Source organism: Camponotus vicinus, unplaced genomic scaffold (genome assembly GCF_025532165.1).
Source record: "Camponotus vicinus isolate PSW18456_S1 unplaced genomic scaffold, iyCamVici1.0 SCAF_10, whole genome shotgun sequence".
NCBI classification, from domain to species: domain Eukaryota; kingdom Metazoa; phylum Arthropoda; class Insecta; order Hymenoptera; family Formicidae; genus Camponotus; species Camponotus vicinus.
This window is the reverse complement of record NW_028141946.1, coordinates 5,398,099-5,416,406: the sequence shown is the minus strand read 5'-3', so window position 1 is coordinate 5,416,406 and position 18,308 is coordinate 5,398,099. Positions and strand designations below refer to the sequence as shown.

Here is an 18,308-nt window from a genome sequence, read left to right as displayed (position 1 = left end):
AAATGTACATTAACGCGGAATATTAAATTCTAGAAGTATTTTAATTTATTGATTTAAATTGATTATTTTTTAACAATTTATCACGGAGCCTTTCGTTACGCTATTTATTTGCATCTATAATTCGATTGTTTTACTTTGTATTCTCTCATAATCCAAATTATTTTTAGATTTTCAAGTAGAACGATAAAGTAACACGGATGAAATATATTTGTGACTCTAGGTATTGAAGTAATAATTATTGTCAGTAAAGATCGCAACGATCGAAGCAATTATTTAACATTTTGGATTCCTATTATTTAATCGATTCTCGATTAAATTGTACATTGTTAAATTAACAAGGATTGTTTAAATTTAAGGTATTGGTCGAAATATAATTAATTCTAATATTGTTAATGAAATATAATAAGCATCAATGATCGAAAGTTCATAACATAATTAAGTCTCTTATCCCCTTTTATGTATATTTTGTTTCAATTTTTAATCACGGTAATGAATGATTGCGATTCGATAAAGATTTATAGTTGCGATACAGTTTCACGTCGTGAATTAATTTTTAATCAATAAAATAAAATACTTCATTAATTTAATATTTCGCGTTAATGTACATTTTATAATATATAAAATATTTTGGCAACGAATTATTGATAACACGGTGTTCGACTTTAGCAATATAGAATATAAACAGTAGCGCGCTATGTTTCGGCTTTGTCATCATTCGCACGGTGACTCTCGAGTAATAAGGTAGCGGTGAGAAACGTTTCGTATTGTATTATAATTTTTTTACTAAACACGATTACGATTAGTATCGAAACATAATTTGCTTTAAATATTAATATAAATATTTTGCTTTAAATTAATTAATTTATATTAATATTTAAAGCAAATTATGTTTCGATACTAATCGTAATCGTGTTTAGTAAAAAAATTGCAATACAATACGAAACGTTTCTCACCACTACCTTATTACTCGAGAGTCACCGTGCGAATGATGACAAAGCCGAAACATAGCGCGCTACTGTTTATATTTTATATTGCCAAAGTCGAACACCGTGTTATCAATAATTCGTTGCCAAAATATTTTATATATTATAAAATGTACATTAGCGCGGAATATTAAATTCTAGAAGTATTTTAATTTATTGATTTAAATTGATTACTTTTAACAATTTATCACGGAGCCTTTCGTTACGCTATTTATTTGCATCTATAATTCGATTGTTTTACTTTGTATTCTCTCATAATCCAAATTATTTTTAGATTTTCAAGTAGAACGATAAAGTAACACGGATGAAATATATTTGTGACTCTAGGTATTGAAGTAATAATTATTGTCAGTAAAGATCGCAACGATCGAAGCAATTATTTAACATTTTGGATTCCTATTATTTAATCGATTCTCGATTAAATTGTACATTGTTAAATTAACAAGGATTGTTTAAATTTAAGGTATTGGTCGAAATATAATTAATTCTAATATTGTTAATGAAATATAATAAGCATCAATGATCGAAAGTTCATAACATAATTAAGTCTCTTATCCCCTTTTATGTATATTTTGTTTCAATTTTTAATCACGGTAATGAATGATTGCGATTCGATAAAGATTTATAGTTGCGATACAGTTTCACGTCGTGAATTAATTTTTAATCAATAAAATAAAATACTTCATTAATTTAATATTTCGCGTTAATGTACATTTTATAATATATAAAATATTTTGGCAACGAATTATTGATAACACGGTGTTCGACTTTAGCAATATAGAATATAAACAGTAGCGCGCTATGTTTCGGCTTTGTCATCATTCGCACGGTGACTCTCGAGTAATAAGGTAGCGGTGAGAAACGTTTCGTATTGTATTGTAATTTTTTTACTAAACACGATTACGATTAGTATCGAAACATAATTTGCTTTAAATATTAATATAAATATTTTGCTTTAAATTAATTAATTTATATTAATATTTAAAGCAAATTATGTTTCGATACTAATCGTAATCGTGTTTAGTAAAAAAATTGCAATACAATACGAAACGTTTCTCACTACTACCTTATTACTCGAGAGTCACCGTGCGAATGATGACAAAGCCGAAACATAGCGCGCTACTGTTTATATTTTATATTGCCAAAGTCGAACACCGTGTTATCAATAATTCGTTGCCAAAATATTTTATATATTATAAAATGTACATTAACGCGGAATATTAAATTCTAGAAGTATTTTAATTTATTGATTTAAATTGATTATTTTTTAACAATTTATCACGGAGCCTTTCGTTACGCTATTTATTTGCATCTATAATTCGATTGTTTTACTTTGTATTCTCTCATAATCCAAATTATTTTTAGATTTTCAAGTAGAACGATAAAGTAACACGGATGAAATATATTTGTGACTCTAGGTATTGAAGTAATAATTATTGTCAGTAAAGATCGCAACGATCGAAGCAATTATTTAACATTTTGGATTCCTATTATTTAATCGATTCTCGATTAAATTGTACATTGTTAAATTAACAAGAATTGTTTAAATTTAAGGTATTGGTCGAAATATAATTAATTCTAATATTGTTAATGAAATATAATAAGCATCAATGATCGAAAGTTCATAACATAATTAAGTCTCTTATCCCCTTTTATGTATATTTTGTTTCAATTTTTAATCACGGTAATGAATGATTGCGATTCGATAAAGATTTATAGTTGCGATACAGTTTCACGTCGTGAATTAATTTTTAATCAATAAAATAAAATACTTCTAGAATTTAATATTTCGCGTTAATGTACATTTTATAATATATAAAATATTTTGGCAACGAATTATTGATAACACGGTGTTCGACTTTAGCAATATAGAATATAAACAGTAGCGCGCTATGTTTCGGCTTTGTCATCATTCGCACGGTGACTCTCGAGTAATAAGGTAGCGGTGAGAAACGTTTCGTATTGTATTGTAATTTTTTTACTAAACACGATTACGATTAGTATCGAAACATAATTTGCTTTAAATATTAATATAAATATTTTGCTTTAAATTAATTAATTTATATTAATATTTAAAGCAAATTATGTTTCGATACTAATCGTAATCGTGTTTAGTAAAAAAATTGCAATACAATACGAAACGTTTCTCACCACTACCTTATTACTCGAGAGTCACCGTGCGAATGATGACAAAGCCGAAACATAGCGCGCTACTGTTTATATTTTATATTGCCAAAGTCGAACACCGTGTTATCAATAATTCGTTGCCAAAATATTTTATATATTATAAAATGTACATTAACGCGGAATATTAAATTCTAGAAGTATTTTAATTTATTGATTTAAATTGATTATTTTTTAACAATTTATCACGGAGCCTTTCGTTACGCTATTTATTTGCATCTATAATTCGATTGTTTTACTTTGTATTCTCTCATAATCCAAATTATTTTTAGATTTTCAAGTAGAACGATAAAGTAACACGGATGAAATATATTTGTGACTCTAGGTATTGAAGTAATAATTATTGTCAGTAAAGATCGCAACGATCGAAGCAATTATTTAACATTTTGGATTCCTATTATTTAATCGATTCTCGATTAAATTGTACATTGTTAAATTAACAAGGATTGTTTAAATTTAAGGTATTGGTCGAAATATAATTAATTCTAATATTGTTAATGAAATATAATAAGCATCAATGATCGAAAGTTCATAACATAATTAAGTCTCTTATCCCCTTTTATGTATATTTTGTTTCAATTTTTAATCACGGTAATGAATGATTGCGATTCGATAAAGATTTATAGTTGCGATACAGTTTCACGTCGTGAATTAATTTTTAATCAATAAAATAAAATACTTCATTAATTTAATATTTCGCGTTAATGTACATTTTATAATATATAAAATATTTTGGCAACGAATTATTGATAACACGGTGTTCGACTTTGGCAATATAAAATATAAACAGTAGCGCGCTATGTTTCGGCTTTGTCATCATTCGCACGGTGACTCTCGAGTAATAAGGTAGTGGTGAGAAACGTTTCGTATTGTATTGCAATTTTTTTACTAAACACGATTACGATTAGTATCGAAACATAATTTGCTTTAAATTAATTAATTTATATTAATATTTAAAGCAAATTATGTTTCGATACTAATCGTAATCGTGTTTAGTAAAAAAATTGCAATACAATACGAAACGTTTCTCACCACTACCTTATTACTCGAGAGTCACCGTGCGAATGATGACAAAGCCGAAACATAGCGCGCTACTGTTTATATTTTATATTGCCAAAGTCGAACACCGTGTTATCAATAATTCGTTGCCAAAATATTTTATATATTATAAAATGTACATTAACGCGGAATATTAAATTCTAGAAGTATTTTAATTTATTGATTTAAATTGATTATTTTTTAACAATTTATCACGGAGCCTTTCGTTACGCTATTTATTTGCATCTATAATTCGATTGTTTTACTTTGTATTCTCTCATAATCCAAATTATTTTTAGATTTTCAAGTAGAACGATAAAGTAACACGGATGAAATATATTTGTGACTCTAGGTATTGAAGTAATAATTATTGTCAGTAAAGATCGCAACGATCGAAGCAATTATTTAACATTTTGGATTCCTATTATTTAATCGATTCTCGATTAAATTGTACATTGTTAAATTAACAAGGATTGTTTAAATTTAAGCTATTGGTCGAAATATAATTAATTCTAATATTGTTAATGAAATATAATAAGCATCAATGATCGAAAGTTCATAACATAATTAAGTCTCTTATCCCCTTTTATGTATATTTTGTTTCAATTTTTAATCACGGTAATGAATGATTGCGATTCGATAAAGATTTATAGTTGCGATACAGTTTCACGTCGTGAATTAATTTTTAATCAATAAAATAAAATACTTCATTAATTTAATATTTCGCGTTAATGTACATTTTATAATATATAAAATATTTTGGCAACGAATTATTGATAACACGGTGTTCGACTTTAGCAATATAGAATATAAACAGTAGCGCGCTATGTTTCCGCTTTGTCATCATTCGCACGGTGACTCTCGAGTAATAAGGTAGCGGTTAGAAACGTTTCGTATTGTATTGTAATTTTTTTACTAAACACGATTACGATTAGTATCGAAACATAATTTGCTTTAAATATTAATATAAATATTTTGCTTTAAATTAATTAATTTATATTAATATTTAAAGCAAATTATGTTTCGATACTAATCGTAATCGTGTTTAGTAAAAAAATTGCAATACAATACGAAACGTTTCTCACCACTACCTTATTACTCGAGAGTCACCGTGCGAATGATGACAAAGCCGAAACATAGCGCGCTACTGTTTATATTTTATATTGCCAAAGTCGAACACCGTGTTATCAATAATTCGTTGCCAAAATATTTTATATATTATAAAATGTACATTAACGCGGAATATTAAATTCTAGAAGTATTTTAATTTATTGATTTAAATTGATTATTTTTTAACAATTTATCACGGAGCCTTTCGTTACGCTATTTATTTGCATCTATAATTCGATTGTTTTACTTCGTATTCTCTCATAATCCAAATTATTTTTAGATTTTCAAGTAGAACGATAAAGTAACACGGATGAAATATATTTGTGACTCTAGGTATTGAAGTAATAATTATTGTCAGTAAAGATCGCAACGATCGAAGCAATTATTTAACATTTTGGATTCCTATTATTTAATCGATTCTCGATTAAATTGTACATTGTTAAATTAACAAGGATTGTTTAAATTTAAGGTATTGGTCGAAATATAATTAATTCTAATATTGTTAATGAAATATAATAAGCATCAATGATCGAAAGTTCATAACATAATTAAGTCTCTTATCCCCTTTTATGTATATTTTGTTTCAATTTTTAATCACGGTAATGAATGATTGCGATTCGATAAAGATTTATAGTTGCGATACAGTTTCACGTCGTGAATTAATTTTTAATCAATAAAATAAAATACTTCATTAATTTAATATTTCGCGTTAATGTACATTTTATAATATATAAAATATTTTGGCAACGAATTATTGATAACACGGTGTTCGACTTTAGCAATATAGAATATAAACAGTAGCGCGCTATGTTTCCGCTTTGTCATCATTCGCACGGTGACTCTCGAGTAATAAGGTTGCGGTGAGAAACGTTTCGTATTGTATTGTAATTTTTTTACTAAACACGATTACGATTAGTATCGAAACATAATTTGCTTTAAATATTAATATAAATATTTTGCTTTAAATTAATTAATTTATATTAATATTTAAAGCAAATTATGTTTCGATACTAATCGTAATCGTGTTTAGTAAAAAAATTGCAATACAATACGAAACGTTTCTCACCACTACCTTATTACTCAAGAGTCACCGTGCGAATGATGACAAAGCCGAAACATAGCGCGCTACTGTTTATATTTTATATTGCTAAAGTCGAACACCGTGTTATCAATAATTCGTTGCCAAAATATTTTATATATTATAAAATGTACATTAACGCGGAATATTAAATTATAGAAGTATTTAAATTTATTGATTTAAATTGATTATTTTTTAACAATTTATCACGGAGCCTTTCGTTACGCTATTTATTTGCATCTATAATTCGATTGTTTTACTTTGTATTCTCTCATAATCCAAATTATTTTTAGATTTTCAAGTAGAACGATAAAGTAACACGGATGAAATATATTTGTGACTCTAGGTATTGAAGTAATAATTATTGTCAGTAAAGATCGCAACGATCGAAGCAATTATTTAACATTTTGGATTCCTATTATTTAATCGATTCTCGATTAAATTGTACATTGTTAAATTAACAAGGAGTGCGAATGATGACAAAGCCGAAACATAGCGCGCTACTGTTTATATTTTATATTGCCAAAGTCGAACACCGTGTTATCAATAATTCGTTGCCAAAATATTTTATATATTATAAAATGTACATTAACGCGGAATATTAAATTAATGAAGTATTTTAATTTATTGATTAAAATTGATTATTTATTAAACAATTTATCCTTTCATTATACTAATTATTTGCATCTATATCGAATTATAATTCGATTGATTTACTTCGTGTTCTCTCACAATCCAAATTACATTTAGATTGTCAAGTAGAAAGATAAAGTAACACGGATGAAATATATTTGTGACTCTAAAGATTATAATAATTATTATTGTCCGTAAAAATCGTAACGATCGAAGTAATTATTTAATATTTTGGATTTCTATCATTTAATCGATTTTCGATTAAATTGTATATTGTTTAATAACAAGGATTGAGAAAATTTAAAGCATTGGTCAAAATATAGTTAATTCTAATATTAAAGCTTTAACATAGTGTGCTACTGTTTATTTTTTGTATTGCCAAAGTCGAACACCGTGTTATCGATAATTCGTTGCCGAAATATTTTATATATTATAAAATATACGCTAACGCGGAATATTAAATTATAGAAGTATTTTCATTAATTAATTAAAATTGATTATTTATTAAATAACTTATCAAGGAACCTTTCGTTATGCTAATTATTTGAATTTATTCGATTATTTTATTTTCAAAGTCAAATTCTATAATATTTATGTTATAATATTTGTTTTTGACGAAGTCTCACACTGACATAACGTTTTATCTCTCTTTTTCAAATTTGACAAGACGTTAATGATCTTGTAATTGTGATATGTAGAGTTTACAAAATTAAGATTTACATTGTTATACTCTTTTATCTGAACCTGTATACTTGAAAAGTACCACAACCATATGGTCGTAATTTTTAACAAATAAACAAGTATTTTGGCTAGTTTTGGTCGATTATATATATTTTTTGATGATCCTTTGATTATTCTACTAACGATATTAAGACAATTTAAGAAAACCTTTTCTATAATATTTAGTTTTGCATTTTAGAAGACTGACTTAGAGCGAGCTAAATAAATAAATAAATAAAAAATAAATAAATGATGTTGAGAAGAAAAAGAACACACATAAATAAATAAATAAATAATAGCGTGGAAAGAGAGAACATACTAATATTTTTATATAATAAATTATTATTAATTAAATTATTTATACATAAACTTAATTAAAACTTACTAAATTATTTATATTTTTATTTATATTATTTATATTATCAGAGAGACATATATGTTACCCTCTGAGAACATTCGTGGACATTGGCTTTGTAGTTCATGTTCACGTTTTTAATGTCCACAGAGGGAGCATCGCTTCCAGGGATCACCTAAAAGCGAGCCATGACATCTCAGTCTTCTCTCTGATCATATACATCGGCTGCGGTCGGGGAGATGCTTTGGATGCTTTGAAGCGTTTGATTGACCAATCAGGTTAAAGAAATTTTTACTCCTTTTGTGCTGATTAGTCAATCAAACGTTTCAAAGCATCCAGAGCATCTCCCGGACCGTAGTCATCATGACATATGAGCACTATATTATGATCATGTGATAATGTGTGTGTGCATGTGCGTGTATGTGTGTGCGGTGCAAAAATTTTACAATTATGTCATTTTTTCTATATCTCTCACATCATAAAATAATTTCTACTTAAGTAAGATAATTCCTCCCCCGTGAGTTTGTATTTTTTTTATACAATGCTTTGTTTACGGTGATTTTCCCTTATTTACTTTCTATAATACAAATGTATTTGGAAATCTCGAACCAGACGCTCGTATGCGCGAGGTTCTTCGCGAGACACGATTTCGAATTCGAATATATTTTCAAATGTGTATTTTCTATTCTTTTTATAAATATGTCATCGTAGGAAAAACTTAATTTATTGGTATGTCGATCTTGTCTCGAATTACTGCTCGTAATATTGCTAGCCTTACTATTATAATTGTTCGCAGAGATAACCTCTTTATTCTATATTGATATTAATAAGTTTGTCATTTTGTGATAAAAATATTCATAATCATCGAATTATTAAAATAAATTTATTTATATACTTCGTTGCAACAACATGCCTTTTTTTATTATTGTTTTTAAATATGAACATATGTGTACTGATATCACACACATGTGTGAATTATATAATTAAAATATAAAATTATAGATTGTTTCTTTTTGTATGTTGGGGAATAGAAAATATTACATATTATAGAAAATATAATTTTTTTTATATGTCTACATATATATTTTTATATATCTATCTATTACACAATTCATATATTGAAATTCAGTATATTGAAATTTCTATTGCAAGCTGCTTTAAAAGTTAATTGTGTTAATATCCTGAATCTTAAACAATGTTATAATGCTTAGGTCATTCTACAATCCTTATCAGCAATGAATGAAGAAACAAATATAGATATATCCTATTTGAGTTGTGATGTAAATGGCACAAAATATATTTACAAAATTGCGCCATATTCAACGGACATGATAAAAGATACAACCTTTAGTGAAGAGCAAAATACGGATAATATTATGAAGGAAACTAAGCTGGAAAATGAAGAAGAGTTAATTTCTTTGGTTTATTTGAATGGACAAGTATATACGTTTCAAAATGGAGCACTTCAATTGGATACAAATCAGATTATAGAACAGGCAGATTTTCATGAAAAAGCACTCTTAGCGTCAAAGAATATGGAAAATTGCAAGAATGAATATATTACTAATGGAAATATAGTAGTTAAAGATACATATGAACACTCTGAGGAACAATATGAAGTTGCTGCAGAAGAAACAAGGAAAGACTTTGTTATAGAAGATAATAATGTTAATATTGATGATTTTATAGAAATTGTAACTGCTTTTAAATGCAAGATATGTGCTTACATAACTCAAAATAAATTTCAATTATTAAATCATATTCAAAAAATACATCTAAATTCTACTATGGATATTGAGGTAAATCTCTAAATTTAAAAACTATAATTCATAATTTTAATAAAGACGATAAATTTATAATGCAATATTATTTCTTTTTACACATATGCAGCCAAAAGAAGAATCTAAAAATACGAATGAAGTAAGAATAGTTTACATGTGTGCGGAATGTTCCAACTGCTTCCCTTCTTTTGAGGACTGTAGAGAACACATGATTAATGTAACCATCTCAAACTGAATTTTTTGAAATGCAGTTTATTTTTATCTAGATATGATAAAATATATTTCTTTTTTAGGATCATCAATTAACAGATATTGGAAGCGATGAAGCAGGAAAAGAAAATTTAACTGGTCTGACGAACCCTGACTTAATAACTGAACATGTAGACCAATCTATCGAAAATAATGAAGTAGAACATCCAGTAAAAATTCCAAAAACATTAAGCTTAGAATATACGCGTAATAAGAAAATGAAAGAATTAACAGAAAGAAATGTGAAGTATGTTATTTTGTAAGAAATATATTTTATAAAGATATGTCCTTTTATATTTATTTTGTTTGAACTTGTGTAATCTTTGCAAGGTGTTTGTATCAGAGTTGTCCATATAAATTCGCCTCGGAAGAAATTATGCAGCAACATATTCTATGTCACACAGAATCTGAAACTACGACAAAATTTAAATGCAGTGTATGTAGAGATATAAAATTTACAAAGTGGCGCCAATGTAGTTTACATTTGTGGAAAAAGCATCAAATTGGTTTGTACATAAAACAAAAAAATAAACAGTGTATAGGTACAAGTAGTGTTAAAAAAAATTTATATTAATAAAATTACTTTTATTTAGATGTAGGTCTGTTTACTTGCAAAATATGTGAAGCTTACAAAAGCGCTAGTATGGTAAAACTTTTAACACACATGAGAGTGCACAGTGATACTCGTGATTACGAATGCCCCGATTGTGGGAAATGTTTCAAGCAAGCTAGTCAATTGCGCAATCATCGTGTAATGCATTTAGATCGCAAAACCTTAGAAGGTACTCGATGGTATACTTCTAAGAAATGCGACATGTGTGGTAAAACCTATGCAAATTCAAAATGTTTAAAGAATCACATTCAAGCCGTGCACTCGAAGCTACGCCCTTATGTTTGCAATGTTTGTGGCCACTCTAGTGCCAGGAAAGCGATGTTGCAAATGCATTTACGTCAACATACAGGAGATAAACCTTTCAGATGCGAAATTTGTGAATATAGAACTGGAGACCATAACTCATTACGACGGCATATTATGCAACATACGGGTAAGTAGTATACTGAAAATAGATTAACTGTATATAATTATTGTGTATACACTTACTATATGCTTAAAGTGCAATTTGATTTTTTATCACAGGATTTCGACCATATAAATGTCCACATTGTTCATACACTGCAATACAAAGTAGTAGTTATAAAAATCATTTAAAATCAAGGCATCCTCTACTCTCTGGCTTATTTACATGCGATCTGTGTCCTTTTAAAACAGTGAAAAATGAAAGCTATTTTCAACATGTACGAGATCATGAAAAGGGTTTAATAAAATCTAATATGCAGAAAAAAGGTAATAACACTAAAAATTTGCTAAACTGCATGCATGTACTCTCTTTATAATTTGATGAATCTTTATTTAAATTTCTTTATTACTTTACAGATAATGAGAATGTAGAAGTCTTTCCCGGTAACATTGCGGCAGCGCAATTAGTTTACAGCTGTCTGGGTGCCTTTTCAAAAGATGGGGATACATTAGAAGCTAATTTGATGTCTTCCTCAACATCTGCTGATGGTACTTCGCAAACAATCACGATACAAATACCATCAAAACATCTCGAGGGTTCATTATCAGCAAGAGAAAGTTTAAGCAAAACTAATTCTACAATTGAGCAAGAAGATGATGAGACGATGCATTGCTTCTTAAAAATTCCTAGAGAAGAGGAAGAAAGCATAGATACTGGTGGTATTACAATACCTGCAGAACCTGAGGAAAGAAGTGTGAGGAACATTAATATCGAAGACACCAGCATGACAACTAGTGATATTGAAGAAACAAATGTGACAACTATCGATATAGATGCATGAAATTATGTAAATAATAATAAATTAATGATTAATGTCAAATTAATAAAATGATCTTCAAAACCATTCTTCTTTTGTGTTAAAGATTTTAATTTATTTTATCAGATATATCATATTCTTGTTTTTTTTCTGCACTAAACATTAGATATTAAAATTAAAATAAAAATTAAAAATCAAACTTGGCAATAAATCTGTTCATAATTTTATGAAATCTTAAATAATACAATTTTAAAGTATATAGTATCATAAAGTATGCTTTTATTTGCAAGTATATTTATTAATAATTAAAATTATGAAAGTACTCTACTACATAAAAAATGTAAATTAATAATCTGAAAGTTATAAAATGTAAATTACATTATTCTTTCGAGTATTTCATTTTACAGTAGAATTAAAATATTTTTGAATGAACAAAAATGTAATAAGATTTTGATTCTGATAAAACAAGGTAAAAACAACTGATATAACTGAAATGTAAATTGAGAGAGTTCTTTTTTCTTCATTCTTCTTTTAAGTTATACTCTGGCCAAATCACCATAATAAGCTGTACAAGCTGTAAACCTGCCATTGAGCATATTTTGCTGAAGTTCCACCTTACCATACTTTTCAGCTAACTTGATAATCTGTAATTTCATTTATATCTTTGATTAACATACAGCAAAAAGGATACCTTTTTTATATATTCAAGTACAAGCTGTAGTATAATTTCAATTAAATTACTAATTATATTAAAATTGTTTACCTGTAGAGGATCTGAATTTCTGGGTAAGTAATAGGCCACATGTTCCGTAATTTCCTTAGCTGCTTTAAATACATTTATCCCACCAACGGGAGGCATGATATCTTCAAGATTGAACACTTTTCTTTTTATATAATCAGGACCACCCCATGGGGGACTTAAAAATACAACATCCGCAACCAATTGTGGTGCTAACTGCAGGAAATCTCCAGTAATAAATTCTATTCTGTCATCTACACCATAAATTCCTGCATTATGTCGAGCAATCTTAATTTTATTGGGATCAATGTCTATTGCGATCACTGTAAAACACAATTTATGAATTTTTGTTTATAGATCTTTATGTAATATAAACATACCTCTTTCACATGTAAATGCAAATTGAATAGAATTACTGCCTGCACCACAAAATGCATCAATGATTGTATCACATCTGCATCTTTCTGCTATGTTCTTTGCTATTTCTTCTGGTGTTACAGAAAACCAACTTTCTACAAGAAATATATAATATTATTATCACTTCATACGCACAAAAAATATAATTTTTTAAAAATATATAGAATGCTTACCACGATCTAATTTAATTCCATCTTCATATCTGCTGAAGAGACCAAATCGTTTGATATAATATTTCCATAGTTTATAATCATTAGCTATTTCCTTTGGGAGGATTTTGTTTAACCTTTTAACCTGCTTCTTCTTCTTTTTCTTCTGCATCTTTTTTACACTATCTTCGTCGTCAGAACTTGATGTGAATGTAGCTTGTGCTTTTGCGTAGGAACCTTTGTCACTAGACTGTACATCAATTTCTGCAGGTACCGATGATAAATCACAGGATAAATACTTGTTTGTCTATAATCAGAAACAAAATACTTAAGCCCATATTCTGAATCCTCTTTTATCGATAAAAGTGCTCCTAAAAGCGGCCTGTAGCCAATCAGAAGGCTTATATGCCACTTTTAGAGGCACTTTTATCGATAAAAGAGGATTCAGAATATGGACCTTAAAGTATCAGTAATAACTAACTTATAAATCACATAACCATTGCACGTGTGTAAGCGGCGCGTACGCGCACGTGGTTGTTTTACAATAGATCTGTTCTTTATAGCTGAACTGGCTACACTGGGCTACACTGGTTCAGAGGTTATCCTTTTTACTCTACATTTGGAGGAAAAAGATAACCTCTAAACGAGTGCAGCCCAGTGCAGCCAGTTCAGCTATAAAGAACAGACCTAATATAATTGAGATATACATTTCACAGAGGTCGTTTTTCAGAAAGAAACACAATTGACACAGTGTATCATTTCATTCTTGATTGCCCAATGTAAACAAGGATGAAATGATTCACTGTGTTACATTGTCCTCTGTGTCGCTTACTGAACAACGTCAGAAATATACATGTACGAAATATTGATATAATAAATTATAAAAAATTAATATTGTATTATATATAAGCTAATTATTTAAATACTTATATTGCATAGTTGAAAATTTCAGTGTTTTCCAATTTAATATCTCTAATATTTTTTAGAAACTATGTATGTCCTTTTACTCTCTATCATAACTAGACATATATTTGCAAATCTAGATACATTAAAAAAAATAAACAATCAAAACTTATTTTACACTTAAAAGTATAAAAACAAAAAATATATCAAATAACTTTTACCTTATTTGTAGATTTGGTAATCATTTCTACATCATGAAAAGTAGTTTTGTGCGTAGTTTTTAATCGTTTAAGTTCTGCCATTAATTGAAAACTTTGCCGTCTAATATTACGTTTCCGATAAACAACTTCGCCTTGCAATTTTTTTTGGCTTTCATCTTCACTTAATATACCATAACCCATTAATGACAAAGCTTTTTTCACAGTTTCTAAACCATCTTCATTATCATTACAGTTATCCTCATAACTAAATGATAGAGAAAAATGAAAAATAAAGATTTATTGTATTTTGCAAAAAAATTATTATTATTATTGCTATATAATTCTTGTTTTATTATTAAGTACATACCTTTGTTGATCTTCTTCATGAAATTCATCCCGTCCATCAGAAGATTTTTGTTGATGATTATTATTGTAATTATTATTGGAAGATACTATTTCTGCTTTGGTTTCTGTAATTGTTGAAACTTGGGCATGAGTAATCTGTTGCTGTTTTTCACATGGTTTTTCTTCCTCAACAGTATCAATAGACTCACTTTCTTCTGTCTTTATTTTTAGATTTCTCATAAGCATACCCACTGAATCTATAATTAGCCTTTGTGTTTTCGATTTATTAGATTTTGAATATGATGCATTATTTTTTTTTGCGTTTTTATTTCCAGATAAATTTACTTTACTTGATGTAATTTGGTCAATCTGTACAACATCTGTGTTCTTGTCCCTTCGATTTTTGCGGATACCAATCCCTGAAACTTCCTTGCTATCTATATTTTCTTGTTGGAGAGTTACATTATCTTGTTGAACTATAATTGAATTTTTAATTGGTTCATTTAATATGTTAAAATATAATTGATCACAATCTGTATTGTGCTCTTTTTTATAATAAGCTATGAATACTTCATAATTTTTTTGATATTGCATCTGAAAATTTTCTTTCCACAAATGTTGCCAATATTTATCATTATCTTCCACTGAAAATTCATTTTCTTGATCAGAACAGCTACTGGTTATACTACTCTCAATGGAACTTGTAACAGAAGTAATGAGACTAGACGAATGAACAGAATTGGAATCGCAACTAGAACTAGTTAATGTCATTTTGGTAACATTTGTCATGGAATCAGAAGTCGCATTTGTTTTTGCTATCGAACCACTAATAGAGTCGCATCTCGTTAATAATCTCTCATCTTCTGCATTAGAGTGTTGATTATAATTTTCTTCTATACTGAATGGACTTAAAGGATTCCAGCCATCGGCATCTTCTGGTGATATCTCGAAATTGATAATTTTCTTCCTATTTTCATCTGCATCTTTGTCATTAACTTCTTGTCTACCCATTTGTTCAAATGAGAAACTAGTATTCGAGGAAGATATTGCTGCTAATTTTAATTCGCCATCACTTGAGTTACTTTTATTGAAAATTCCTGCAAAGTTAGAACGTAAAAGTTCGCAGTTTTTGTGCGCTTGATTCGGGAAGCATGTATTTTGCTCAAAATATTTTTCTATGACTACTTCATTAATTTCAGCATCCTGTGACTTTTCATCTTCCGTTATACACGTATTATTCTGAAAATAATCAGGATTGATATAATCTGCATATTTTTCGATCCAAGATGCCCAGATTAACTGTTCTCCATTTTTAGCCCAAAATTTTTCCCATGCTATATCCATTGTACTCTTACTTCCATAATATGCAGAATAAGGATAGTTATAAGAATCGCAATCATATTGCATAAAAGAAATGAGATCTTTGTTGTGTACTTCTTCATTTGACATAGTAATACTATCCGATAAACTTTGTGCCATTGATTCCTTGTCATCTAAATGATACAAAATATATTTGTTCTTTTAATTAAATAGATTATAAAATTTAAAATAATCTTTTAAAGGTTTCTGATAATGCAATTACCTGGTATTTGTTGATATTCAGTTAGCATATCTACATTTTCATAATTGTTTTCAATTTCAGTCTCTGCAGTTTGAAAAGTCTTTCCATAGGATGCTACAAGATTCTGTATACTTTTTGCTTCATGCTGATCATGATATTCAGAAAGATCTGCACCAGAATCTGACTGATGTAAACCCAGTTTTTGGGTCAAGGAATGTGCAGTTGGCCAGTGAGCTGAGTCACGTACAGAATCATGTTCATCTGTAGAGTAATTGTTATCTGTGTGAGATGCACTGCAATAACAACTTACTGGTTCTTCCTATATCAAAGAATTGACAATTAATATAAAACAGTAAATATAATAAATGTTAATTGCCTATTTGTTACATTGTATATACATGTTAATAAAAGACAAACTATCATACATCATGTTTTTCTATGGATTGTGTCTCAATTGCAGATTCTTTGTAAAGATCCAACATCTCTCCGACATAATCTCCATCAATATCTTCCCCTTCGCTGGCATCTTCTGAAGCCAAGACTGTATAAACTTCAGGGCTCCTAAAATGAACAATAATATATATAATCTACAAATTGTAATAGATATTCACACATATACTTATACAATTGTTTTCTGTATATTATAAAAATAATATAAAATTATGAATAGAAATTTATCTCATATTGTAGTTTAAAGTGAGCTTAAAAATTACAAATCATTTAATATAAAAATATATTTCCCAAGCGTTGTGTGTGTGTAGAGGTAATTTTAAATTCTTCTTTCTTTCTATAACAACTGCGTGATGGATAATATTACAATTTGACAAGATTTTGTAAAATTTATTCATGAACAAAATAAAAGACAAATTATCAATTAAATGTTTTACATTTTTAAGAATTCATTTTTTAAATTCTATAAAATTTTGCCAAATTATAATATGATAGTATGATGCGTTATATGATTACCATTAAAAACATGGAAAAGAAGGAGAGTTTGATAGAACGATTATCTTATTGATTTCTGAATTTTAATTATTCATAAAGCGATATAAGAAAATAACGTTCGAAAAATTGACCGCGAAATCTTACTTATCACGATGAAAGAGTGGGTGTCAAGGTTAAATCATGTTTCACACCACTAATCAATAAGCGGGTTAATACTTTACAGCGTCTCGCGTGTCTAATAATTATATGTGGATGCACCTAACCAAATATTTTGCTTTCAAAAGAGCCAATAAGTCGCTGAGGAAAAGGTCAGGCATAATCGACTAGAGGCACACACACTTACCGGATAAATACTCTACTGCAAAGACAATAAATGTAATCATCGGGATCGGAGGACTCCTGATCCGCGATGTATATTTCGGCTAAGGGCTCCCAAAGATTATCGCACATCCCGAAGACGGAGTCCTCTCAGTCTACCATCAATTATCCTCAATCGTCACAAATGCAACATGCCTCATGCCCAAATTTTCACGACCACCGCCGCGCGAAAACAATCCACCAATTTCTTTGACGATACAACATCGCGAGGTTGATTAATCCTTGGCAGGCCTGTCTGGCTTAAGGCCCATTCATACGCATGTACAAGAAAAATCTATCAATCCATGTGTCTAGTACAATGAACGCAGCATCCTTTGAATTAGACATATGATTCATTGATTTCTTTCAACGCATTAGGTGATCACTCATTAAAGTTTAGGTCTTTAATATTTTACTTGTCAATAAAACAGATGTTTCGCGCACTGATTGGTTGTTAGCGCCATTATAACTGATGTCTGTGGATAAACCTTAACTTTACGCAATTTTATACTACCATCATGCCAATTATCGCAATATTATCGACGATCGGTTATGTTAAAATCCTCCCATCGAATTGTGAAATTTTACATGAGACGGGCTATCTTTGATAATATTTTATCTATGCTTGATTATTATTATTTTTTATTTCGTAACGTTGATTATAAAGCATATATGTAATGGTTTTTCAAATTGTCTCACACTCATAAAATTTTTGCTCTTTCATA

The 18,308-nt window shown here is 28.6% G+C and overlaps 2 protein-coding genes across 7 annotated transcripts; one reads left to right on the top strand and one right to left on the bottom strand.

Annotated features, from left to right (window-relative positions):
• Positions 1-8,487: 8,487 nt before the first annotated feature.
• On the top strand, positions 8,488-12,054 carry LOC145960315 (uncharacterized). Of its 4 annotated transcripts, none has more exons than XM_083079684.1 (8): positions 8,488-8,618; positions 9,313-9,900; positions 9,992-10,099; positions 10,176-10,378; positions 10,462-10,637; positions 10,725-11,177; positions 11,270-11,476; positions 11,567-12,054. In XM_083079684.1, exons 2-8 carry the CDS (start codon positions 9,337-9,339, stop codon positions 11,989-11,991), a joined length of 2,136 nt encoding a protein of 711 aa, XP_082935810.1. In that variant the 5' UTR covers positions 8,488-8,618; positions 9,313-9,336; the 3' UTR covers positions 11,992-12,054. The 4 variants fall into 4 exon arrangements, with proteins under 4 accessions (XP_082935810.1, XP_082935812.1, XP_082935809.1 ...); XM_083079686.1 differs by having other exon boundaries at positions 8,501-8,599; XM_083079683.1 differs by having other exon boundaries at positions 8,502-8,830.
• Positions 9,312-17,909, bottom strand: Tgs1 (Trimethylguanosine synthase 1). Of its 3 annotated transcripts, none has more exons than XM_083079680.1 (10): positions 17,570-17,909; positions 16,707-16,842; positions 16,303-16,600; positions 14,743-16,213; positions 14,397-14,640; positions 13,410-13,579; positions 13,297-13,325; positions 13,087-13,218; positions 12,731-13,029; positions 9,312-12,611 (listed from the first exon to the last, which is right to left on the bottom strand). In XM_083079680.1, the coding sequence occupies exons 1-10, from the start codon at positions 17,674-17,676 to the stop codon at positions 12,504-12,506; spliced, it is 2,994 nt and encodes a 997-aa protein (XP_082935806.1). In that variant the 5' UTR covers positions 17,677-17,909; the 3' UTR covers positions 9,312-12,503. The 3 variants fall into 3 exon arrangements, with proteins under 3 accessions (XP_082935806.1, XP_082935807.1, XP_082935805.1); XM_083079681.1 differs by having other exon boundaries at positions 13,297-13,579; positions 14,743-14,977; positions 15,071-16,213; positions 17,570-17,906; XM_083079679.1 differs by having other exon boundaries at positions 13,297-13,579; positions 17,570-17,905.
• Positions 17,910-18,308: the final 399 nt, after the last annotated feature.